A 27,864-nucleotide genomic window follows, 5' to 3' on the forward strand; every position below is an offset into this window, starting at 1 on the left:
CATGCATATTTATTGCGGCAAGAATTTGTTATTTATGATTGGGAAACAATAACACAATCCATCTAAAGTATCATTTAAATTAGGTTTTTACAAAATGATAAACTGTGGGCACATCTAAAAAAACTAAAAAAATATAATTAAAAAAAAGAAATTCTATTTTGCATATTTTCTTTTATAATTTTAATACCAATATGCTTAATTGTCACTAAAATAATGTCATAATGCAAATGCATGAAAAATAAATCTTAATGGTCCTTAAAAATATATTTTCTTTAAACAAAATATTTTTTTTTTATTTTTGGATTTAATGTAACTTGGACAATTTGATAGATTTCATGACAACGCAACTACTTGCTTACTGCAATGTAATTTGTCAACAAACATAGTGGTCCATTGTGTATTAGGCCTATTAAAGGTGCAGTATGTAAGAATGACAACTAGTGGTCAAAATAGGCACTGTAGTCGAATTAAAAATATTGGACATCGCTGTTTCTCCCACTACCTGCTCCTCAGACTGGATGGCGCTCACACGGGTTGCCAGTTTGAGCACACGCAACAGGAACGAGCGCAATGGACAATAAAAATCTGCAAATTGGCAACGTGCAGTATCACTGACCAAAACAAAAACAAACATTCCAGCCTGGAAACGCACATTTTAAAGTAAAATAACTGGCTATAGAAGTGTTTTTCAGAGAAACGAGATGTGAACTTAGCAAGTTTCCTCAATATATGCAAACATATTATGGTATTTTTTTATGGGGGGTGATGGGGATTATGGGGAGTCCTGGATGGCAGAGGCAGGCTAAATACACTAATTGCGCAGATATTAACATAAATAAATACATAATATTCAATAAAAGTAAACATGAATAAGACATTCTTATTAAAGATGAGACTTATTAAAGATTTATTTTTATTGACTGAAAACTTTTTTTTTCTGTGATTACTCACGATGAATAGCCATTAAAAAACCTAATGTTTTTAACATATTTTATAATGTAATAATTTCACATTTAATCTCCAAATTAATGTAGAAACAACAAAGACAGTATATTTCAAATATTGGTCTAAAAGGTAGGAAATATACAGAAATTGAAAAAAGTTATCAAACAGTTTGCACTGCATAAATGTTAAATTATATATAGATTAATCCTTATTAAAGTTACACAAGTTCTTTAGTAAAGAGCAGTGAGTGTTTTTCTCTGTTCCCTTTGTTCTTTGATTAACTTTACTGACAGAAAGCTTCATTGGCTGTTGTCCCTTTAAAGAGGTCATATAATGGTACATGCACTTTTACAAGTTGATTGCACTGAAATGTGTGTTGGCAGTGCCTGTACACAACCATCATAAAATGATAAAAATCCATCCAGTGTTTTTTTTTTTATCTCCTTATGTTTGACCCTCTCTGAAATCAAGCCGTTCGATTTTGTGACGTCACAAAATCGACGCCCCTCCCACGATTGTGATTGACAGCAGCGTTTCAACACAGACCCACCCTCGCTCGTGAGCGAGCTGTCTGTCATCATAGTCCGCGTGTCATTGTTGATACCCTCACTGGAGCGCTGTCTATGAGCAGAATGGCGTCTGCGATTGTTCTTCGGTGTAATAAGGAACACAGCAGTCATTTTGATGTTCCTAAATCCGAACCGTTGAAGAGGCAGTGGCCGAGTTTTGTTTTTGAAGGGAAATGCCCAAAGGATTGACGCGGGGATTCCCTCATGAGGATTCCCCACGATCGTCCATGCTTTCATGTTTGCGCGAATCATTTCACACCAGACAGCTTTACAAACGAGAAAAAACGGATCGTACCAACGTGTTCCTGCTGAATCTCCAGAAGTGAGTGTAATGTTTTATTAACCTTTATATTAATATTTATATTAATCTTTGCAAATTTGCAAACCTTGCTGCACGCTTTTAGTCTGACTTCGTCATACTCATATTCTAGTCAGAATGTGAGTCTGATACCGCTCCATAGAGATTTGATTATGGGGCGTGTCTCAACCGAACTAGGAAGAAAAAAACCTCTGCACTCAATTGGATAGACCTACAACCAATCAGAGCAACGGAGTAAATGACGTATGTTCTTCATTCATATTTTCAACCAACAAAATGTCGCGGCTCTCTGTTCCTCTTTTAAAATGAATGCGCTGTGGATATCTTCTATAACAGACGCGATGGCGGAATCTACACATGATGTTTCATAAACAAAGTTCGGGAGGAGCACGTACAAATAATCAATCCAATATCAAATTGTCATCAAACAATACCATGTCTAACGTTACCGAGGAAGCATATTCACTCTGTCAACTTACCTAACACTCCTTGACAGTTTTTCAGCATCCCTCGGTCCCTCCACCACCCCGAATCCTCACTCTTGTCTTGTTCTCTCACAACCAGGAACACGGGGGAGTATGGCTACCGAGCCCACAGCCCTCTCGGACAGCACGTCATATACGCATTTATTCTATCTGACTTATTTGTAAATGTGAACTCGTGAAATCTCAATTCTCCAGCTGCAGTCGTCTTTGTTGTAAACTAATTCAAATCAAGCGCTCTTTGGTGACATAACCGCAGACCATCTGTCCATCATCGATTAAAGCCCGCCCTGGCAATTTGATTGGCTCGGCCTTCTAGGAGCCGAGCATAATTACTCCTCAATGGATCGAGTCCAGACCGAACTTCCCGACCAAAAAATGTTGTGGGCGGGGTTCGGGCTGGCACCCAGGCTAGCACGCTTCACGATGAATGCATACACTCAGGGTACATTACAGCATGTTTTCTATGTACGACGTTCTCAATATGATTAATAATCCCACGTTTATAATGAACAAGGCGTTATGGATATTGTGTTATTATTTCAAACGGTGTACGCACAGAACAGAGGGGCGGGGTGAGCAAAGCTCATTATCATTTAAAGACACTGATTAGATATGATGATTTAGATGAGCCAACATGCTCTTTTGTGTCAGCTTTGTTCTTGTTGTTCTTCAATATGTATGATGACATGATACATTTCAGGTTACTGACGGTCACTCTTTAGTATCTCGGCTGCAGCAGATGATGTTGAAAGGCTGAGGAAGGCGGACGATACCCATGATCCCATCCATGTCCAGAGGCTGTGGATCTGGTGGCCAAGAGAAATGAATCCGCTGTAGGAGAGACGTGATGTACAGGAAGAGCTCCGTCCTCGCCAGCGTCTCGCCGAGACAGACCCTCGGACCTGATAAACCAGCACACATAAATAATTAGGCCTAAATTTAAGATTTATGTATTTGAGTTGCATACAAAATTTCCATTCATTCAGATTACAGAGTTTTAAAATAAACAAGCCAGTAAATTTAATGTGATGCATGTATGTTAGTCATTCATAAATGACAATGATTTCTGCACACAAAAAAAATAATCATGGCATATTTGCAAGTATTTTATTTTATTTAAATAATCCTATTTTCAAATCAGTATAAATCATTGTGAAAACAATTAAATCTATTCAGTTAAAAAGTATGCATATGAATAGCCGTGGAACAAGCATTATTCAGTTGTATGAGACGAATTGGATTATTGATGACAAATATATAAACTTGTTTATTGTGCATTTAAAACACATTCAGTTAATTAGAACTATTACAGAAATCGTACCTGTTTAATTTATATGACTGACAAATAGGCATCACATTGCGTTTATAAGTTTGCTTATGTTAAAACTGTTTAATCCACATGGATGAATATTTTATATGCAAAACAAAAATACATAAATCTTCAATTTAGACCTAAATATTTATTTGCGTGTAATATTAGTCCAGGAACCTTAATAATATCAGAAATGCCTGACTCACCCAGTGAGAATGGGATGAAACACTCCGGCTTGCTGAAGTGTCCGTTCTCATCCAGGAAATTCTCCGGGTTAAAGGAGTCGGGATGCTTCCAGTGCTCCTTATTGCTGAAAATTGCTGTCACGTTTGTTAGGATCATAGTTCCCTGTATGAGGAAAGTTCAGCAGAGTTAAATAACGCTTTTCACAAAACCCAGGGTCAATTTAAGGGTTAATGTTTTACATGATAATATTACATATATATTTATAAAAGATTCATTTAATTGGTAGTATAAGTACAGCACATAACTCTTTAATTTTAATATAATATCTAGTCTAGCTTCTTTATCCTTACAGTTTAAATTACAACTTGTCAAAAAAAGTACATGAATATTTATTGCGGCAAGAATTTATGACTGGGAAACAACAACAAAGTCCATCTAAAAGAGCATTTAAATCAGGTTTTTACAAAATGATAAACTGGGAAAATCAACAACAAAAAAACTATTTTGCATTTTTTGTTTTATACCAATGTCCTTAATTGTCACTAAAACAATGGCACAATGCGAATGCATGAAAACAAATCTTAATGGCCCTTAAAAATTATGTTTTTTTGACAGGTTTCATGACAATGCAACTACTGGCTCACTGCAATATGTATACAATAAATATCAGATGTGATTTATGAAGGATTAAAAAATATAAAATATAATCTCTTTGTCTAGTCTCTTCATAATTGGTTACTTATGACTCTGGTAGCATCTTTATTGTGAGGTTAACTGTAAAAGGTGTGAAAATCCTTAAGGCCTCATGTACATCATGTTGTTTGTCAACGAATAATTCTGGCTCAGCCAATTCATCAAAAAGATCTGACTCAATATGAACGATTCAAACATATTGCCAATGAAAAGCTGGGTGGATGTCTATATTTTTAGTACGTAATCACTTAGATAACTTAATTCATCCAGGCTCCATTCATTACCTGAGGAATGTCGTATCCTCGTAGTTCTGTTGGACGAATCGTTTCATGAGTCACCCCCAATGGTACAATATTGGCATAGCGCTGAATCTCGTGAACAGTGGCGTAGGTGTACGGTAGTTTGCCACGGTCATCCATGCTGGGCAAGCAGTCATAACCCAACACACGAACAATCTCCTCATGACATCGCTCTGTGTTAGAGATAAAAGGGAAATTGCATTTCCTGGTGCTTGAAGGTTAGTAGGAGTTAAAGATTTATGTCTTGTTTCTTACAAGGCTGTTGGTGTTGAAAACGGCAAAAAGGCCAATAATAGACAGAGCATCTAAATTACCTATTAACCTTAAGTCACTTGTGACACTAAATGGTTCTGAATTAACTGCAGAAAAAGGCATGGATACATTTACCGTTGCTCTGCAAAATTCCTCTAGTGAATTTCTGTGATTCCGAAACATTGCGATTGGGAATTTCGCTGGGCAAAAAAGTTTGATCCCACACAGTTTCCTTTCGAGGGAATTCAAACTGCGTCAAAGACAACACTTTGGGGAATGCCCCTTAGTGTAATGCGTCTGAAGTATGAATGAAACTAAAAGATGCATTCTTCCACATATCCATCCTTCCATCTCACAGGAAGTACCTGGGGTTCGCTTTCAGGGGGGAAGCGTTCCAATATCGGGTTCTTCCGATCAGCCAAGCTCTCTCCCCTCGCACCTTCACCAAGTGCATGGAAGGCTACAGGGCATCCGTGTGCTGAACTACATTGACGACTGGCTCATTATAGCCTAGTCTCAGGAGCTGGCAGTTTGGCATCGAGATGTCGTCCTTGGCCACTTTAAGAGCTTGGGGTTGAGACTCAACACGAAGAAAAATGTGTTTACGTCCACCCAGCAAACGGTGTACCTAGGGGTAGTTTGGGACTCTTTACGATGCAGGCATGGATGTTTCCTGCACGTATCGAGTCCATCCTGGCCATGGTGACCAGTTTCAGAGGCTGTTAGGGCTCATGGCAGCTGCGTCCAACGTCATACATTTTGGCCTGCTGCATACAGTATAAGGGCCCTTCCCAGAGGGGGAACCCATTCTGCATGATCAGGGTTACGCGCAGATGCCTTCGTTCCCTATCTATGTGGAAGACACCTTGGTTCCTGTCTCAAGGTCTAGTGCTGGCAGCGCCATGTTGCCGGAAAGCCGTTTTGACAGACACATCCATCACGGGCTGGGGCACGGTCATGGACGGCCGCTTTACGAGAGGTCTGTGGCACATAAACTGCCTAGAAATATTGGCGGTCTTCCGGGCTCTGAGGAGCTTCCTCCCAGACCTCAAGGGTCACCATGTTCTCATGCAAACAGACAATATGTCGGTGATGTCTAATCTGAATCAACCGGGGGGTCTGAGATCGTGCCCTCTATCCAGACTGACGCATCAAATTCTCCTGTGGTCCCAAGATAAACTGTTGTCCCTCAGAGCAATGTACGTCCCAGGAGACCAGAATCGGGGGGCAGACATCCTGTCGAGGCAGGGGCTGATGCCTGGGGAATGGGGACTTCACCCCGACTTGAAGTCGATATGCGAGAGGTTCGGCCCGGTGAAGGTGGATCTATTCGCATCTCGAGAGACGACACATTGTCTTACTGTGTGTGGTATTGGTACACTGTCCACTGTTTCACCACTTGGTGTAGAGAGCGTGGCGTGGACCCAGTTAACTGCCTTACCCCGTCCACACTTAAGGTGTACGTGGCTGCCATTGCAGCTTTCTACACTCCTCTTGGTGATGGACCTTTGGGAAGGTTGGTTGTACGGTTCCTCCGTAGTACATGGATGATGAGGCCTGTGACTCAAACCAGAGTTCCCACATGAGATCTGGCAGTGGTTGTCGAAGGGCTGGTTGCGGCCCCCTTCGAACCTCTGGAGTCGGCTGCAACCAAGTACCTCACTCTCAAGGTAGCCTTTCTCCTCGCCATCACTTCTTTTAATAGAGTGGGAGATAACCAGGCCCTCACTATATCTCCTGAGTGCCTGGAGTTTGCTCCCAGTAGAGTTAAGGCTATCTTGCACCCCAGACCGGGCTATGTGCCTAAGTTGCCCTCTAATATGGCACACTCTATGGTTCTGCAGCCTTTTTTATCCTCTCCCTCATGTGATGGTGGAAGATGAGAGACATCATCTGCTCTGCCCTGTCAGAGCGCTTAGCATTTACATACAGAAGTCATCTCAATGGAGGAAGTCAGTCCAGTTGCTGGTGTGTTTCGGGTCACCCAGGAAGGGGCTCCCCACTTCCAATAAGACCATCAGCAACTGGATAGTTAATGCTATTTCCTTGGCCTATCAGGTGTGCAGCTTACCTTCACCTTGCCTTCGCTACTCAACTAGAGGCATGTGGCATCCTCTAGAGCCCTCCTTTCAGGGGCTCCTATCCAAGACGTATGTGACGCGGCTGGCTGGGCCACTCCACACACATTCACCAGATTTTATAGTCTGGACCACCCTTCTACGCCGTGCACATGAGTGCTCTCGTCCTAAGTAGGGCCTGAGACAGCTTCACACTAGGTATAGGCAGACAAGGGGTACTCGTTCCTCAAAGTGTCGTCATCAACGCAGTGAAAATTTAACGTCTAAAGTGTAACGTCTCGGTTTACAACTGTAATTATATTTAAATATAATTAAATTATGTAATCAAAGGAATGAGTCACTGCGTCCCTTGGCCACGTCTCCCCCTGCCTGGGAGCGACTTGCTTCATCGCAAAGCTAACACTGTTGTGTGCCGGCGTTGCTTTGTACCTTCCGTGTAAGCAGTCACATACTACATCATGACGCAGTGGAAATCAGGATTTTATTCGTTTCATTCATACGCCAGACGTGTTAAGCTAAGGGGCATTCCTCAGTGTCGTTGTTCCCTCCTCAGGGAACAAGGGTTACAGTCTTAACCCGAGATGATTCCGCTCATATTCAAGTTCAAGAAAGCTGCTTGTTTTGAAAGTGATTTCTTTGTGAGAAGCGCTTCATACATCTATGTTATTGACAATGGAATGCAAAATTTTGCTAATGTGACTGCTGTGGAATCTTGTTTCCACCACAAAAAAAACTCGTTTCCAAATTAAAAATGGTCATTTTGGCATAATCAGAATCTCACAATTCTCAGAATCTCAAAATTCTGACTTTTTTTTCTTACAATGGCAAGTTTCTCACTTTTTTTTCAGATTTTTTTTTTTTTCAATTTGAAATTTAATTTCAATTTTCATTTTATTGTTGGAATCTCAATCTTCCAAAAATTGCCTCGCATCCCACAGCGGTCATGGTCTCACATCGATACACATCCACATCAAATAATAAAACACAATACAATAAACACCACTTGATACAAAAACCACATATATGTAAATACGCAACCAGCTGCAGTCCATTGATTTAGTCCTTTCTATTTTTCAGAATCCTGAGGTCCACTTAGACCCCCAATTCTGATTTATTATTATTTATTGAATTAATTTTACTGACTGATGAACAAAAGATTTCTGTAATCTGTTCACTAGCATATACTACTCTAATGCTACTTTATGCTACTAATTCTTTCAAAGAATTGCAAGTTAAATCCGCATTTCTGAGAAAAAATAATATTGAATTGTGAGAATAAATTCTTGCAATTGCCAGGTTATATCTCACAATTCTGTTATTTTTTTCTCAGACTTGAATGTTAAATTGCAATTCTAAGAAAAACAACTGAAGTGTGAGTTATTATTTCTCTTCAATTATGCCTTCCACACCAAGATTCCTGTAGTATTCTTATATACTGCTAATGTTTAGCTCTAGTACCTTGTACATCTGGGTTTTGAATCAAGTAGATGAGCCCCCATCTGATGGTGGTCGATGTGGTGTCGGTTCCAGCCAGGAACAAATCAGCTGTCGACATAACCAGGTTCTCCTCATGAAACGTGGAGTCTTTGTTGGACTTTTGCTGCTCCAGGTAAAACAAAACTATCAGTTTACTACAGCTAAAACTATCTTGTTTTACATATATGCATGTGAGAACCCTTCTTTCAGTAACTGTGATCTCACTTTCTCGATCTCCAGCAGGTAGGCATCAATGAAGTCTCGCGGGCTGTCTGGGTCCAGAGTTTCTTTGTGTTCTTTAACTTGTTCCGAGATGAAACCCACTAACTCACTGGCATTCTGCTTGATCTTCTGGTGTGGCCCAGGGAAATGCTTGATGAAGGGCACTAAGTTGAAAAACTAAGATAGACAATAAGATGATGGCTGCCTTGTGTTTTAATTTTTTTCACATTTGAGACTTCCTTTCAGTGCATTTTATTCACTTCATTCAAAATAAATATTCTTATCATCAAGTAAACATATTTCAGTATTAAGTAAATATTTTAACATGCAGTTAAAAGTTGAGGAGCATATAGAAGTTCATCCATCAATTCCATAACTTGGAATTCATCCATTGCAGAGCAATTTCTAGTTTATAAAATATTATAATAGGAGTATTACTAAATGTGTATAGATTGAAGTCAAATAAAATAATAAAACAATAATTAAAAATGCAACTAAAGAGTGAACTAAAGTGAACCTAACTTTATGCAAATGCATGATGTCATGCAATATATAGCAATGAGAACGCAGACAGTGCAGGTCACATGATTTGTCAGAATTTTAACATCAGTGCATCCATACTATTTAACTGTATCAGGCATTATGTACTCAAACGGTGGCCATAGCCATTAAAGAGATTAAGATTCTGTTATTAATTACTCTCATCTTGTTCCAAACCTGTAAGAATTTTGTTCGTCTTCAGAACCACAAATCAAGATCTTTTTGATTAAATCTGAGTGATGTCTGTCCCTCCGTTGACAGCTACGCAACTACAAATTTGACTCTTCAAAAAGTTCATAAAGAGATCGTAAAACTAATCCATATAAATTGAGCGGTTTAGTCCAATTTTTCTGAAGAGACACGATCGCTTTATATGATGAATAGATTTTTTTTATGCTTTTATTCACAAAAAAAATTCATCAACTCACACATCAGTTGTGTATGTTGAACCAATGAGGTTCATTCTCGTGTTACGCAGCACATTTGAACTTCCGCAAGAACCAATGAGGTTCATTCTCATGTTACGCAGCACGTTTGAGCTTCAGCAAGAACCAATGAGGTTCATTCTCGTGTTACGCAGCACGTTTGAGCTTCTGCAAGAACCAATGAGGTTCATTCTCATGTTACGCAGCACGTTTGAGCTTCAACAAGAACCCATGAGGTTTGTTCTCAATCAGGTTCTGTTGAGCTTCTCTTTATGTTTGTATTATAAAATATGATACCACATGTATCATAAAAAGTGATTTAAAATTTTTGACTAAACTGCTCAATTCATATGGATTAGTTTAATGTTTTGAAGCGTCAAAGTGGTAGTTGCGTAAAATCTCAATTTGTGTTCTGAAGATGAACGAAAGTCTTACGGGTTTGAAACGACATGAGGGTGAGTAAATAATGACAGAATTTTTGTTTTTAGGTGAACTAACCCTTTAATCAATAAATTAATAAAATTAAAATAATAATAATTAATCATTTCTACCAAAAAATTAAGAATGTGACGATCATACCTGTCCTATAGCTGACGTTGCAAGAATGAAGTTTTCATTCAGGATTTTCAGAAGGTATGAGAAGCGTTTGTCATCATAATCGAAGCGATCTCCAAACACGATGGAACAGATAATGTTGGAAACTGCATTCTGTAATGCATGCTGGGGGTTCATTGACTTGCCTACAAAGAAATATGCATCAGTATGAGTGGAAATATGCCAGTGCTTTTATATCCAATCAATTTTAAATAGAAATTTGAATTTAACTCTTTACCCACCATTGACGGAATTTTTCGGCTTTCATTCTAGTGTGTTTACACAGCATGTCTGAGCGTCTCCAAGAACCAATGAGGTTCATTCTCGTGTGTTACGCAACACATTTAATCATAGAAATTTGAATTTAACTCTTTACCCACCATTGACGGAATTTTTTCAGCTTTCCGTGTTTTCAATGTTGTACAGTAGGGGGTGCTATTACACATCATCTATAAGAAGACTGAATCTTCTGATCAAAACACAGGCAAAAAAGAAGCAGAAACAAACGATAGCATATGTAAGCAGATGCATGTGTAAAATAACGCGATCATCGGCATTAAACAGTATTTATACTACAGGGCCGTTGAATGCTTGAATCTGATTGGTTGACGAACGTTCTAAGGTGTGCATTATTTTCAGGGAAACGCACAGCTAAAGTAGTTCCAGGCAGGTCTTGACCGCATTACAGTTCCATATCACTTCGCGTAGTTAACGGTAATAACGGAAAATAGGATACAATTCATAACAAGAAAAAAACATTTAGCCGCATGAGCTTGATCTGGAATTTTCAATGTCTAGCTTCACAATCAATGGAAACATGCAGTTTAATTTGAACAAATAAAGTATATTCCTATCTATAATCAATAGAAAATTAAACTGAATATAGGCTAAATAAATGGATAATCCTGCAGCACGGATTATTATTGCAGATAATATAACAAATAAATAATTATTGATAGGCCTACTTGTTAAAAGGGCTTTGTGTTTCATTTATTTGGCTAGTCTGTCATCTGTCAATAATAGGAAAAAAAAAAAAAGAATGAATTCGAATTAATTAAAAGGAATTGAATTAATAAATAAATAATAATATTGACGCACATGCTTTTCTGTCTCATTATTGCAACATCTCTCTCTCTAATAACTGCATTAATAACTGGGGACACACTTTAAGGCCGGTTATGAATGTAATTTGATACGTATGACTGATCATGCCCAAACGCGTGTTCAGCGCGTTCAGTCTGTGTTCAGAGTCGGTGTTTAAAATCTGCTGCAGTCGATGAAAACAGTCAGAGAATGTGTCAGCTAGTCGTGTGTCCCAGCATTAGTCTGCTATCAGTGGCTCAAATATGGGATGATTATAGTCTCAAAAAGATTAACACGTGTAAGCACACTTATTAATGAACTTGATACATGTTGCAGAAATGTTTTATCCATGCCTTTCAACTTGCGTGTGCAAAATTCAAAATTGAATGAATGTGAAGCAATTTGTACAAATAGAGACATTTTTGTGAATACAAATGTTTTCCTTTGTATTAGTGTATCATAGTTTGCGCATGCAACACAGAAGATGTGCATGTGTGGATCAGGTGACACGCGTGCATTCATTGACGTCTCCTCTGAGTCGATCTCATTTGATTCATTTGAATTTTGAGACTTTCTTTTCGCGGTTTTTAAGCATTTCACAACCCACACACAAACAACTACAAATGAATAGGCCTGGTGCTAATTATTAATGTGTGCACAACTACCCATCTATTTGACAAATTCACAAATGTGTGTCACTACATTTAAACTAATACAATACAACTTGTGTGTGCAAAATCCAAAATCACATGAATGTGCAGCATTTTGTACAAATAGAGACATAGTTGTTAATACAAAACCTCGATCTTGTATTAATGTAGGCCAGAATTTGTGCATGCAACAAGTAAGATGTGCATTTGTGGATCAGGTGACACGCGTGCATTCATTGACTCGTTTCTGAGTCGATCCTATTTGATTCATTTGGATTTTGAGACTTTCATTTCGCAGGTTTCGCTTGCACGATCCACACACAGCTGTCTGAGAAAACCTGCTACCACTAGATGGCAGTATTCTGCTAAAACAGACAACGGCAGCATAATAAAGCGTTCTTCCCCATTTAAGACGCTTAATGAGAGTGATATTGAAACACCACATTTAGTACACAATATTGGCCTACCTTATTAATAAAGCATACTTTATAGAGGCAAACAGATTACATCAGATTATGAACAACACCCATAGAAAACCATTATAAAACGCTTAACGTGCAATCGCGCGTTGAATGTTCAATAAGGTGTATAAGGCTACTGAGTTTAAATATCACCGTCTTACTGCATTGACGTTAAGCTTTTTCTTTATAATATGCGCTATGGGAGGAAAACTATAGAGCCTACAGACAAGAGCCTATGAACGCGACGCGCGGCGTTTCATGTTAATGGCATTTCCCTTCCTGAGCCTGTTAAAAGAAGCTTAACATGAAATTCTGCAGTTGCGTTTAACTTTGCGTGTGTATGGGAGAGAAACGCTCCGAGAGCGCAGTGAAGTAGGCCTACGTTTTAGGTTTGATATTCGCCGCATTTTCTAAAGGGACCATCTGCAAATTCCACTCACAGTCAAAAAATATAAACGTCCAGTCATTCATTCAAATGAATACTTCCAAGGTTGTGGTAAATGCCTAGTGGGCAGACTGACTTAGCCTAGTGTATGTCCAGCCAATATCCCGATTGAACAGTACGATTTTTTAAATTAGCCTACTGTAAATTGTTTTTCTATTCATGTTCCAAAGGTTGTATTACGTTAGTGATAGTCAGGTGAAATGTTGCATTATTCACCTTTAGTAAGTCACCAAAAACCTGTTTGGTTAATTACAGTAATTTTTGTTAAAAAAAATATTGTTTACTGTAAATAGGCAAGGGCGGTATTTGGACAATTTCACCTGTAGTAAGCCAGTCTAGTCACTAGGAACATACTACAGCCATTTTGAACATGAAAAAACCCTTTTAGTGAATTACAGTATTTTTCTGCAGAATACAGGCTACATACAGTACATGAAGTAAAGTAAGAAAGTAATTAAGCTACATTTTATTTATAAAGCTCATTTAAACATAGCAGGGCTATCCAAAGTGCTGAACAAAGTAAAAACAAACAGAATAAAGCATAGAAACAACCAAACAGAACAGGCAGAAACAGCATCAGGAGATCATTAAAATGCCAGGGAATAAAAATAAGTTTTCAATTTAGATTTAAAAATAGCAATTTAAAAATGAAGGGAAGACTCGTCCAAATTTTACTTGTAAATCCGTCTTACAGGAACCTTCTACAAGCTTTGGAATTTGAAAATGTCTGTTTTTAAATATTAAAAGTAATTTGAATGAAAACAAATTATACGTTTTAACGCAGTGGAATTGGCCGACGTTCCCTTGTGCATCACAAGCCGTGGTTAGCGCGTCAAAGCATTCTCATGTACAAATATGCAGCTACACACGTAGGGCCAGTTGATTTTCAATTAATATTTCATGTCGATATACAATGGTTGCATATTGTTAAAACTAATCGTGCTATAGTAAGACTAGCCTATAATGGCTTAAGGGTCAAGGGAAAACAAATGTACTGTGAAAATCGTCTATAACATTTAAAAACAGACATTTTCAAATTCCAAAGCTTGCATACTATGAATATTATGTGTAGTCAGATAAAAAATAAGCATAATATGAACGCAACTGCGAAACATTTTTTTTTAACAGGAAGGGAAATGCCATTAACATGAAACGCCGCGCGTCGCGTTCATATAGGCTCTTGTCTGTAGGCTATATAGTTTTCCTCCCATAGAGCATATTATAAAGAAAAAGCTTAACGTCAATGCAGTAAGACGGTGATATTTAAACTCAGTAGCCTTATACACCTTATTGAACATGCATCGCGCGATTGCACGTTAAGCGTTTTATAGTGGTTTTCTATGGGTGTTGTTCATAATCTGATGTAATCTGTTTGCCTCTATAAAGTATGCTTTATTAATAAGGTAGGCCAATATTGTGTACTAAATGTGGTGCTTCAATATCACTCTCATTAAGCGTCTTAAATGGGGAAGAACGCTTTATTATGCTGCCGTTGTCTGTTTTAGCAGAATACTGCCATCTAGTGGTAGCAGGTTTTCTCAGACAGCTGTGTGTGGATCGTGCAAGCGAAACCTGCGAAATGAAAGTCTCAAAATCCAAATGAATCAAATAGGATCGACTCAGAAACGAGTCAATGAATGCACGCGTGTCACCTGATCCACAAATGCACATCTTACTTGTTGCATGCACAAATTCTGGCCTACATTAATACAAGATCGAGGTTTTGTATTAACAACTATGTCTCTATTTGTACAAAATGCTGCACATTCATGTGATTTTGGATTTTGCACACACAAGTTGTATTGTATTAGTTTAAATGTAGTGACACACATTTGTGAATTTGTCAAATAGATGGGTAGTTGTGCACACATTAATAATTAGCACCAGGCCTATTCATTTGTAGTTGTTTGTGTGTGGGTTGTGAAATGCTTAAAAACCGCGAAAAGAAAGTCTCAAAATTCAAATGAATCAAATGAGATCGACTCAGAGGAGACGTCAATGAATGCACGCGTGTCACCTGATCCACACATGCACATCTTCTGTGTTGCATGCGCAAACTATGATACACTAATACAAAGGAAAACATTTGTATTCACAAAAATGTCTCTATTTGTACAAATTGCTTCACATTCATTCAATTTAGAATTTTGCACACGCAAGTTGAAAGGCATGGATAAAACATTTCTGCAACATGTATCAAGTTCATTAATAAGTGTGCTTACACGTGTTAATCTTTTTGAGACTATAATCATCCCATACTCAAACCTCCGTTACTAACTCTAAAATGACGTTTTGGAATTAGCAACGGAGGCATTGGTTTAGATGCGTAAGAAATTAGTCCTACATACAAGAGCGTTTTAATGACAAAAACTTTACAAACGTCTTGAAATACATAATCTGAACAATGTTTCGAGGTGTGGTAACTGTAGTATAAGCGGAATAATTGACTTCAGGCCGTTGAATTATTAGAAAAATAATGCACACCCGAGGTGAACGGCCACTCCGCTTCGCGTCGTGACCGCATTACCACCTCGGGTGTGCATTATTTTTCTAATAATTCAACGGCCTGTCGTCAATTATTCCTTACATAAATCAAAACTGCCAAGGACGAGAGACTGTGAAGCTTTTTGATCATTGTTCTAAAACCGATCCAGGCGTAATCTTTGACAAAACCGCAATTTTCTAAATTGTTTTCTCAAAATGTTACTTTTTTTAATGAAACTTACATACAAGGGTTAATAAAAAATAATGCATTGAGCTAGAATAAAATGTTTTTTTTTTTTTTTTTGTCTAAAGCAGAGGCTTGTCCTTTTTTTGACATATTGCATGTTCAGATAGTCATACAACAAACTATTTTGGGGGCCATGAACATTTTGAGAAGATGCTCAAAAAACCTGCCGGTGGCCGGCAACTTAAAAAAAAACACTGCATGGCGAGCAAAGAGTTAAATTTTGAAAGTATTTGTAAAAAAGTTGCTAAATATACATCCTCAACATTTAAATACAAAAAAGTTAACGACACTACAAGAAATGTTTAAGAAAGAGTCCTTTGGGTGATGTTTGACAAAGATAACACCATGGAATGAGTTCTAATAAAGGATGAAAAATTCCTACCTTCTGCTTTAAGCATTTCAGAAATCAGATAGCGGCTTTCCTCTATCACACGATCTTCTACTGATTTCTTTCCCAGGCCAAAATTCCTGAGCGTGTGCAGAGCAAACCTTCTCTGCTGCCTCCAGGAGTGACCAAACGTGACCATTATTATACCTGAGAAAAAGAGAGAACCAACGTTCTAATCTCAAATCTGATCTATTGCTAAATTTGTAGTCACATTTTTAAAGCAAAGTGACTCGAGGTCGACCGTACACCATTAAAAATAATGGTTCTTTATTGCCATTATGATTCCATGAAGAATATTGAATGTCTAATGAACCTTTTTATTACAAAAAATATTCTGTATAGTGCCAAAAGATATTTCAATTGTTCTGTATGCTATATGAAAAAAAAAAAAGATATAGATATATACATACATACATATACTTTAAAGAACTATTCACTGAGGTTCTTTAGGGAACCCAAAATGGGTCTTTTATGGCATGCAAAAAAAATCCACATTTCAAGCATCATAATATCATGTTACTCACCAAGTCCATTAGATAGCCATTCTATAAGAGGCATATGCGGTCTTCCAGAAAATGTTTCCTGAACCAGGGCTTCCTTCGTGACCTGGACTGTGTTGAGGATTATCATCGGCTTCCTCCCAAGATACACAGTGGACATTTCTCCATACTGAGGCATCTACTCGGAGAACATTCACAAGTGCATTTAAACTAAAATGTTTCTGAACATATGTTTTGTAAGTTAAACATCTAATTTCAAAATAGGTCAGAGTTCAATGATGAGCCCATACCAAGAATACAGCAAAAACTCACTGATCTTATGAACTCCATTGGCTTCTTTAGCAAATGTGGTAATGATCCCACAAAAGGTAGAGGTCTGGGACCAGGAGGAGTTTGACCTCTGTGGGAATTAATCCTGATGATCTCGAACAGAACCAGAAAGATCAAGCCCAGAAACAGAGCCAGGCCTACAGAAGCCAGGTCTAACGTCATGAGAGTTGCCCACATGATTGCTTTCAAGACAAACAGAAGAGCAGTGAACGACTGTGGGCTTTATAAACAGAGCGAAAGAGGGTGGAGACAGTGAGAGAGTTTGATAAGCTGTTAACCCTTTCAGCTGTGTTAGTATTACTGATTTGATGAATAAAGCTATGATGCCTGGGTCTTCAAACAAAATAAACAGAAAGTAAATTTTGCCTACATAACACAGCCCTGCTACAATTCTGCTGATTTGCTAAATTATCTAATATTAATTAATTTGATGATGCCGAGTGCATAAATATCAACAAAAACTCTACATCACGTACAGTTTTTATTCTCAATTTCACAGCAGTAGAAGAGATCATGACAAAACTAAAGAGACTTCTGTTCTCCTGTTGTGGGTGGTGTCTCTTCAAGATCTCTGATAACCTTTGGTCCTCACGCCCGAAACCATGTGAAAACCTTTGGGGCACATGAATAGGCTCAACAACATTCCAAAATATTTGGAGCAGACATTTGTTACCTGGCTCAGAGGAAGAGAGGAATCATGTCTTTGTAGCAGATATTCTGGTGATTAAGGAAAAATACAAGACGTCTTCACCTTATACATGGATGTCGAAAGCAAGAATGCTAAGAAATGCATCACGTTGTGAGAAAGTGCCATGCTGAAGAGAAACATGCACTATTTTTGGAATCAGTTCCCCAAAATTAGCAAGAAACAATTATTGGGTTTCATTAAGCAAATATGATGCAGGCCGGTGTAATCTATGAACATTCAAACAGAAGGTTTAGACTTTGCAGCCACCTATGAGAGAAGGAAAACACTTCCGTTTCCCATTTCCTTTCCTTTCCCAGAGAGAATGCTTTGAAGTTCACAGTGGTTTCCAAGAACTGGTTTGTCAGACTATAGAAACTGGATGACTGCAGTAAGGCCTATGACATCTAATCAAAAAAGATCATTGTTCCTCATTAATGACACGCCTGCAAAAGACGTGCAAAGGTGAGAAACTCAGTTCAACTAGGACAAAGGTGAAGCAAAATTCAGTCAAAATGATGAAATGAACGATGCAACCACAAGGCACAAGCAATACCTCATTTACACATTTGGTGGATTTTATGTTTGGCGGTACCTTGGTATTGCAAATTATAACATGTGTAATAAAATAGTGTGCATTTTAAAATACCTCGGAACACCAATAAATACCATGGTGATTAATGCAATCATTCAGTTACATTTATCAAACAGCTGTATATGATGCAACCTCATGCAATAATTCGTAGCATTTTATGATGTTCAAAAAAACGAGTAACATGCAGAATTCCATGCGAATTTGCTATAATTATACAGTCACTGCTCAAAATAAAATGCATCAAATCAGCAAGTGTGCTTTTCCTTTTATTTATTTATATAAATTTACCTCATAGGAAGAAGTGAAAGTAGGCTACTTATCCCAAAATATGTAAAGGAAAAAAGTAAATGAGAAGTGAGCTTGTTTTTGATCATCGTCATGAGAGCTTCTCACTTAGCCTACATCTCATGTCAATGGACAGCATTATCGAATTCTTAGCTCGTTTTAGATTAATTTTTGACATAAGTTTCCGTGTTGATAAAAGGCGTCGTCTGTCAGCAAAATAAGGAAGCTCGTACTATTAGCGTAGACGTAATTCTTTCTGGGGAAACGAATTAGAAACGAAAGCAAAAGTTTTGGCTCGCGAATCATATTTTGGTATCGGTTCTTTGTAGTGAATCGGTTGAACCGCAAATCAGATGGAATCGTATATGCAGGTTATACCAAAATCCTACAAACTTTGTGGCTACAAAGGGTGTAAATAGTAGCCCTAATAACGTTTCATAATCGCTTCATTATTAAAGTGATATTTCAAAAGAATCGCAGAATCATTTTAACAGATTCACTAAAGTTCAAACGTGTCGGTTCAGTAAAATGATTTATATACAAATGAGTCATGTACATGTTAGTTTCGATACGTTTAAATGCCAGAGACGGTGATTAACTTCGTTCAAAGTAGGCTGATATATTTTGCTTGTATTTTACTGATCGATTCAATAGTTACGGGTCAGTGACTACTTCAAATTTCGCTTTCATAATTAAAAAGATCGGTCACATCGCAGTCGTTAAAGATGACACAGAACGGTACCGGAGGTTCGGGTTTCATGACACTGTACAGTGCAGTGCTCGCTAAAGGAGCACCAGCATCATCTGATACAAGTAAGTTAATTACAGGTCATTTTACTACTTATGAAAGTAGGAACTCCATTGGCTTCTTTAGCAAAGAAGCCAATGGAGCTTCTTTGCTAAAGATCCAAAGATCTTTAGCAAAGAAGATCTTCTCCAAAGATCTTCTCGAGAAGTTAACTCGACAGTTTAGCTACACACCAGTAAGTCTGTGAGGGTAGTTTATGAATCAAAATAGTTCCATGATTACCTTTTTATAAAAGGACATTTCAATCTACATGTGTCATCTTTACGTTAATATCCCAGACCAACTTTTATTACAAAATTGCAATTATGCTGTTGTTGTGCATGTTATACTGTACATTTAATGTTGGACAATAGTAACCATATCCATCCATCAATCAGAACCAAGCACTGACCTGATGAAGCTGAAGAAAGCACTTCGGGATCTGATGGTCCAATATCCTGCAGGCATCACTTTGAGTAAAGCGCGCAGGTCCTGCCCGCTCCTCCTGGACTCAGTGGTGCTGAACGGCTACGCGTCTGTCCGCCAGCTCTTGGCATCTATGCCTGATGTGGTGACACTACAGGGATTAGGTGTCCAAACATTCCTTCTCCCTGTAGATACTAAACTACAGCACAGGACAAGTCTAGGCTCTGGAGGGGTAGCCAGTGTTTACGGCTAAGTTATCCCTCAATACTCTGCTGTCTAAAAACAGGACATTTGACCAGATGACCAAAGCAGCCGCTACACATTTTCCTTCACTAAACTGTGACCTCTGCAACCTGGCCTGGATGACCACAGACAATAGCAGTAATAAGGATACATGGATTTTTTTTACATTTTTATTTATTTATTTTTTTACTTTTGACTAGATGAAGAATTTTACTCTAAAATATATTATAGAAATCACTGTGTTTACATCTTTGAAGACCACAAAAGCACTTAATTCTTGTATGTGGTCACGCACAAATGAGGAAATATGTGCAAAATTCAGGAAGTTGTATGAACTGATTAGGCAACTCATGGGTTGTTTTCCTTAGTCTTAAGAGTATGAGATTTATATGATTGATTATAACTTTATATACTAATATTTACACATTTTAAATCTTAAAATGTTTTAGAAGAAATGTTCACAAGAATTTATTTTTTAATAAGATTTATTTTATTACATTTGCATACAATACAATACATGCATCCTGCTAAAATGACACTGTAGGTTTGATAAAATATTGTCAAAAAGGATCTGCATTAAATGAAAACTTTGATTTTAAAGCATTTGTGTTTTTTCTCCACTCATATGAATAGATTTTTGGGGGCATATAGATATAGTACCATGACGTACATGATGCATGAACTCAGCCAGTTTCAAACATACACACTAACAGGGTGTGTAACAGCTCCACGTGAATAGCCATACATCTAGTTTAGACCTGTCCAGGCTTGTCTGTAGTAATATAAGCTATCACATGAGAGATTACATCACGAGAGAAACAAAGCTTTACAGTTGTATTACAACACTGCAGTAATTTATTGTGATATTCAGGGTTTACACTTTACAACAAATAGTACAGCATCCATATTAATCTAGAATATAAATCCTTAGCTAAAATATTAACATCAAGTTTTAAAGCTGTCTAAACCAGCTACGGAAGCTTTGGAAACTCCATTAATGCAGGAAAGGTAACTGATGGTCAATCTTAGGAACTTCGGCTGTGGCAGATGATGTTGTATGGCTTAGGAGAGCGGAGCGCACTAGCAACCCCATTCATGTCTGGCTGCGGCTCACCAGGTGGCCAGGAGAAACGAATCCGCTGTAAGAGAGAAGTGACGAAGACGAAGAGCTCCATCTTAGCTAGAGTCTCCCCGAGACATACCCTCGGACCTGATATATAAAACACAATGGGTTTTAACCTAGTTGGCTTTGCTCTTGGTCTACTGCTATCGTAGTCACAGGCGACTCACCCAAGGAGAAAGGGAGGAAAGACTCTGGTTTGAAGAATTGTCCATTATCGTCTAAGAAATTCTCTGGGTTAAATGTGTCTGGATACTTCCAGTGCTCCTTATCACTTAAAATTGCTGTTAAATTAGTCAGTATCTCGGTGCCCTAGAAAGAAGATGTTTGTTAGTGGAACAATTTCAATTAAGAAAAACAACACGTACAGGCTCCATTCATTACCTTGGGAATGCCGTATCCTCGTAGTTTTGCAGGCTGAGTTGTTTCATGCATCAAGCCATATGGTACAATGTTGCCAAAGCGCTGAAACTCATGAACAGTGGCATTTGTGTACGGCAGTTTGTCACGGTCATCCATGCTGGGAGAACGGTCGTAACCCAACACCTGAACAATCTCCTCGTGACATCGCTCTGTAACGTCATTAATGTTCATGTGTGTACGTTTCTCAGAGTTAAAACACAACAAGAAAGCAACTGGAAGGTTAACTTAATGAAACACTGTGGCGCTGTAAAAGCTTGCGTTTACAAATTATGTAATATTTTTTCCAATTCAGCATTTCCATTTGGCTACTTAAAGGTGAACTAAGTAACTTTTTTACCTTAACTGAACAGCTTCGGAGTCATTGGAATGGTTCTATTACTTATTTCGGGTTGAATGGTGGTCATTTCGCACCCCCCTGGTGCCCGTGAGCGGAGAATCCGCACTTGCAACTTTGAGCCGGCGGGCCGCCGGCAGCCGTGCCAGGAAGTATCGCGTGATATCAGGTCTCGCGATGTAAACAATTGCTTTACGGCCAAAAGAAATCTGCTAAAATGCTGTCATTATTGCGCTCCCTCACACTGTTCGAACCCGAATGAAGAAGACGTTTTAAAGAATGTCCCATCTGCTTTGATGTTGTTGATCTACTAGCCTCTGGTGTCTGAGAATCGCCAACAAGATTTTACAGCAGTGTTGTCAAATATCTATTCCGAAGCTGTAGGGGGAGCTCTAGAGAAAAACCTGTGAGCAAAAAGCGAGAATACAGCGAAGAAATCCCGAAACTACTGAGCCCTGCTTTAAAGCTCAAAACTTGGGCTCTAGAGCTTTGAAGCAAAATAAAAAAACAATATTACAGAGCAGAAATCTTCATTGCGGAAAAAAAAAAACAATTGGGGAACCATGACCTTGCAACTGGTAAAATATACATTTGTGCATATGTAAGACACATCATTGCAAGATTGTTTTGCATATGCAAGAAGGTTTGACATCAATAAGACCAAATGTCTTGGTGCATCTCAAAACCAATCATGACATGCCAAGCCAAGTTTGAATATGCATAAATGAGATTCGAGAGCTGTGAAGGGGATTTTCAGTGAATAATGACTAAAATTTGGTCTGTTTCTTAAACAAAGCAATTGACTTTAAATTTTAAATTAAAATGCAGAAAACCCTTAAAATGCATGCAAAAAGAACAGAACAGAAAACTTTACTTTTCACTTTTATATCTACATTTATGTACTTGGCAGATGCTTCTATCCAAAGCGAATTACAGAGCATGCAAGATATACATTTATCAGTTCATGCATTCCTGTTAACATGCAGTGTTAATCCTAAGTACCTTGTACATCTGGGTTTTGTGACAAGTAGATGAGCCCCCATCTGATGGTGGTCGATGTGGTGTCAGTTCCAGCAAGGAACAAATCAGCTACTGACATAATCATGTTCTCCTCGTGAAACGTGGAGTCCTCGTTGGACTTTTGCTGCTCCAAGGAAAACAGAAAGCATTTAAATTGATCCATGCATATAGTTATCTAGCAGCCTACTGTGATTTCACCTTGTAGGATATTGTTGGTCCTGGAACAAAATTCCTATAAGGGTTATAAATGGAATTGGGGCATGAAGTCCCTTCAAATTTAAGGGGAAGTTCGTAACAAAAGATGTTCATCCAAGAACATGTGTTACTTGGGAAAATCGCTGCCACCTTTCCAAATAGTCAAAGAAAGCCATCAAAGAGTGGATTAAACAGTTTCTAGAATGGTTGGTTGTGATGATCTCACCTTCTCAATCTCCAGCAGGTAGGCATCAATGAAGTCTCGTGGACTGTCTGGATCCAGAGTTTCTCGGTGTGCTTTGACTGATTCCCTGAAGAAACCCTTCAACTCTTCGCCGTTCTGATAGATTTTCTGGTGTGGCCCTGGGAAATGTTTGATGATGGGAAGCAAGTTAAACACCTGGAAAAGAAAAAGGCTACATATAACTATGCGGCATTAACCGCAGAAGTTTAGTTTCAACTAAGTTTAGTTTTAGTACTCATAAACACCTGCCTAGAAGTTTCTTCCAATTCTGAAGACATTTTGACATTCTCTCAGAGTAGATACTTCTTATGAGTAGGTACTTCTTTTGAGTAATTACTTTCTGAGCATTAAACAAGTACTCTCCAGTAGCCTTTTGGGATAGTAAAGTATCTATTGGATGCACCCTTCCAAATCTAGCTGGAAATAGTTCATCATCCAGGTACTTTTTGTTCTATGAATACTGTGAATTCGACATACTGTTTTTCACCTACTAGTGGGACTGGGAAGTATGCAATTTTGAGTGTAGCCCTTTAAAAGCTTTGTGAGTTTAAAGGGTCATTTCACCCGTGGAGACATGGATGTGTATTGAAAGTGGGTCATTTATGTAGAAGAAATGTGAAATTATTTTTGAATTTGGAGCTTTCTAGACTGAGAAAAGCCAGAAAATGTATTTTTGGCTTATGTGGATGAAAGACAACAACTCCCAGAATGCACTTGCTTCGCTGCCCTACAAGGCCACTCCCAAGCCAAGCCTACCGGTAAGACAGCGCAGTTGAGAACAAAAACATCAAGGCAAGGCCAGGCTACGAGTGAGTCTCCGTGACGAGTTTGCCCAAAATGTCCGGGATTCGGCTTTTGCGTTCTACAGTCGCCATTCATCATGTTTACTGTGGCGAGCAGGACGAGGCTGAGGGGCGCGGGAGAACGGCGCGAGGCCGGTGGCGTGATTACTGACGACCGACACCTGTGAGGCACTGTTCTCGTATCTCGCACGGAGGAGCAGGTATTTTCTTAGCCATTGTAAAACACACATCAACCGATCACGCCACCGGCCTCGCGTCTTTCAACCGATCACGCCACCGGCCTCGCGTCTTTCTCCCGCGGCGCTAGCCTCGTCCTGCTCCCTGTATTACTGTGATTACTGATGAGCGCGCCTGTGAGATGCACCGGTCTCATGGGCTATCTCTCACGGAGGTGCGGGTATTTTCTTAGCAATGTTAAAACGCAAATCAACCGATCACTTGTTTAGCATTCATGTAAACATTACATTCAGATTCACCAATCGGGGTGAATTCAGTTAGATTGAAACAAAAGGTGAGCATGTAAACAATGGATGGCGACCGCAGAAAGCAAAAGCTGAATCCCGGACATTTTTGTCGATCTCGACGGCCGGACATGTCCGGGAAATAGAGGTAACCCCTACTACTCAGCTTTCTTCGTCCATGTTTTGTGCAGGTTTCTGCCGTTGAAATCAAACGCACTCGCACTGATCTGTGATAGGTCTGTTAGCGCATTAGGTCCAACCCCCTATGGGCGGGTTTGAAAGGGTGGATCTAGTGCTTGTAGTCTTAACAGAAATCCCCCCCTCTTACACTTCCTCCTACAATGACGCAAAATGACGATTTTTGCGTCATTGTAGGAGGAAGTGTAAAGAGGTAAATACAGATTTCTCTCGTCTCGGGGGAAAATGAAAAAATGTTGCATGACCATTCAATAGTATGACTGGGTTTCTAACAATGCAAAGCTTAATGCAAATGGGTGAAGTGTCCCTTTAAGAAATGTTTTGAGCTAAACTCTTGTAGGGCTGAGCAAATATGGGCAGAACTCTTTACTACCCTAGTACTTCAGAAATCCTTTTAAAGGTATACATGTAAGTTAAACATGGCAAAATGGCCTTCATCACAGTATGCTAATGCCTATCTACTGCAAGAGGATTTCATCAATATGCTGATGGAGGAGTGTTGGAACACTCCAGGCACAGGATGGTTCTGTCGGAAGAGACAGAGTCATTTGCACCTCAATGCCTTTTGTTCTTTTGTTCTGATTATTGGTTCAAGATAGCAGCGTTATCTTGCAGCCTTACGAAGGTGGACCTTCAGGATCAGGATTGGACATCTCTGGTCAAGTAGTTCCCTTTGTGGCATAAAGCCTTATTCTTCAGATATTGACAAGCAAATACACAAAATTGGAGACAACCTTGATGTAGGTAGTGTTGGTGATGAAAATGACAGCCATTTACAGCAAAAAGCAACAGGAGCACTTACTTTCAGAAAGCTGAGGTTTTGATGCGGCACAAATGTGACCGCTGGCAAGGTTTAGCACATTATTGCTAAAGATTAACGATGTAATGTGTCGACAACCTATGGGAATGCAGACAGTAGAGCAAGATCCGGTTGGATATTGGGACAGTTAAGCAAAAAACATTTTTAACACTTCATCGTACCGCCCCAACAAGTGACCCTGTATGATTGATGTTCTCCTTCAGGATTTCCAGAAGGTATGCGAAGCGCTTGTTATCGTAGTCAAACCGATCCCCAAAGACGATGGAACAGATAATGTTGGAAACACCATTCTGTATTGGATGTTGGGGGTCGAAAGGCTTGCCTTCAACAAAGAAAACCTTGCGTTAGTTTTTGGCAAGGAGTATTTTAATAGTTTAAAAAGAAACTCCACATGTTGAAATTACAGCTGGCTTGCTGAATAACACATTTGGTTTAATGACATTTGAATACTAAGGCACAATGGAACTATGCACTTCAAATATTTTGGCCAAGAATTCATGTCCACATACTTGCGTAAAAGAGCATGTTTAAAGTTCGTTTAGAACTTGACTCAAGTATGAGGTGGGACATAACAGAGTACAGCACCTCTAAACATTGAAAACATTCACAGATTAAAATCCTCAATAACCTTCTGATTTGAGCATTTCAGAAAGTAGGTAACTGCTTTCCTCTGTCACACGTTCCTCCACAGATTTCTTTCCCAGGCCAAAGTTTCTGAGTGTGTGCAGAGCAAACCGTCTCTGCTGCCTCCAGGTGTGACCAAATGTGACCATTATTATGCCTAATGGAAAGAGAACAGACCTTCAGAGTTACGAGGAAATACACAGACAAGTTGAACAAAGAAAGACAGACAACTTAAACTTGGATGTACAGTGCTAGTACCCTACAATTAATACAATGTACTGACCATATCCATTACTGATCCAGTTTAGAAGTGGTAGAGGTGGCCTTCCTGAAAAAGATGAAGCATTTTGGACCAGGGCTTCTTTCGTGACCTGGATTGTATTGAGGAGTATCGCTGGCTTCCTCCCGAGATAAAAAGTGGTCATCTCTCCATACTGAGGCATCTACTCAGAGAAGATTTCACAGCAATTCAACACAACTTAAGTGGTTTAAACATCATCTCACTTGTGAGCGATGTCAACATAGCTCAACAGGGTTTTTCCTGGTTCAAAACAAGGCGGAGGTGAAAAAATCCTGATCATGTATTTTAATAATAAGATAATTTAACTTGTATTTTTCATATACCATCATATAGCCTGCTGTGTTTCCCACAGTATTTTTTTGGGTGGACCTCGGTACCTCTAGGGGGGTCCGGGGGCATGCATTAAAGGTAAATTCATTAATCTGGTGCACTTTAAGTCACCAGAATCCGCTGTTAATTTTTTTTTTTTAAATCCACCCGCCAACTGCCCAAACCTATGATATTCTAGATATCGGCATCTGATCATCACATTACAATTATTCAAATTCTCAGTGTTATAATATGGTAAAATATCACACTGAAGTAGGCTGATTTAAAAATAACATTTTTTGGCAAAATTACATTTCCTTAGTAGCCTAAACAGAGGCTTTACTCCCTCCAAACTTAAAAAATCAGTGTTTCATTAAATCACAGTTGGAAAAACACTCTTATCAGAATATTTTTTTTACCTTTATGGGCTCCATCTTTCATTTCAAATTTATTTCATTTCTTAAATTTGATCAATACATTCAATTAGATTAATAAAACACTAGGCTCAGGCTGTTACCAATAAAATTAAATAATTTACAATGAAAAAATACAACTGTATTAAATGAGATTATTAATTGAAATATTTAAAATTCTCTTTCACTTGTCCCTTCAAAAAAAAAAAAAAAAAAAAAAAAAAAACACGTGTCCCGGACAAGCGTTAATTTGTGTAATTTGTGGCGGCACAAAATTTGACGGAGGCGGTCGCCTCATAATTATATGCAGGAAAAACCCTGGCTCAAGCATAAGGAGAACATAAGATACCTTTGCACAAAAACAAAGCCTCTGTAAAATAAGCTCAAAGCAATGACTCACTGATCTCAGAAACTCCATTGGGTTCCTCAGAAAATATGGTAGGTTACCCACAAAAGGTAGAGGTCTGGGACCAGGAGGAGTTTGACCTCTGTGGGAATTAATCCTGATGATCTCGAACAGAACCAGAGAGATCAAGCCCAGAAACAGAGCCAGGCCTACAGAAGCCAGGTCTAACTTCATGAGAGTCGCCCACAT

At 38.7% G+C, this 27,864-nt stretch overlaps 1 protein-coding gene across 1 annotated transcript; it reads right to left on the reverse strand.

The window, feature by feature from the left end:
* Positions 1 to 300: 300 nt before the first annotated feature.
* On the reverse strand, positions 301 to 27,864 carry LOC308703227 (uncharacterized protein; the record flags this gene model as incomplete). Its single annotated transcript, XM_081386548.1, has 19 exons — positions 301 to 3,220; positions 3,837 to 3,978; positions 4,794 to 4,981; positions 8,597 to 8,738; positions 8,840 to 9,013; positions 10,381 to 10,541; positions 16,148 to 16,300; positions 16,678 to 16,831; positions 16,966 to 17,196; positions 19,258 to 19,352; positions 21,038 to 21,214; positions 21,295 to 21,436; positions 21,509 to 21,696; positions 22,884 to 23,025; positions 23,323 to 23,496; positions 25,784 to 25,944; positions 26,251 to 26,403; positions 26,530 to 26,689; positions 27,670 to 27,864. The coding sequence occupies 19 exons, from the start codon at positions 27,862 to 27,864 to the stop codon at positions 3,030 to 3,032; spliced, it is 3,123 nt and encodes a 1,040-aa protein (XP_081242674.1). The 3' UTR covers positions 301 to 3,029.

The sequence above is a fragment of the Scardinius erythrophthalmus genome (genome assembly GCF_964197995.2).
Source record: "Scardinius erythrophthalmus genome assembly, chromosome: 15".
Classification (NCBI taxonomy): Eukaryota; Metazoa; Chordata; class Actinopteri; order Cypriniformes; family Leuciscidae; genus Scardinius; species Scardinius erythrophthalmus.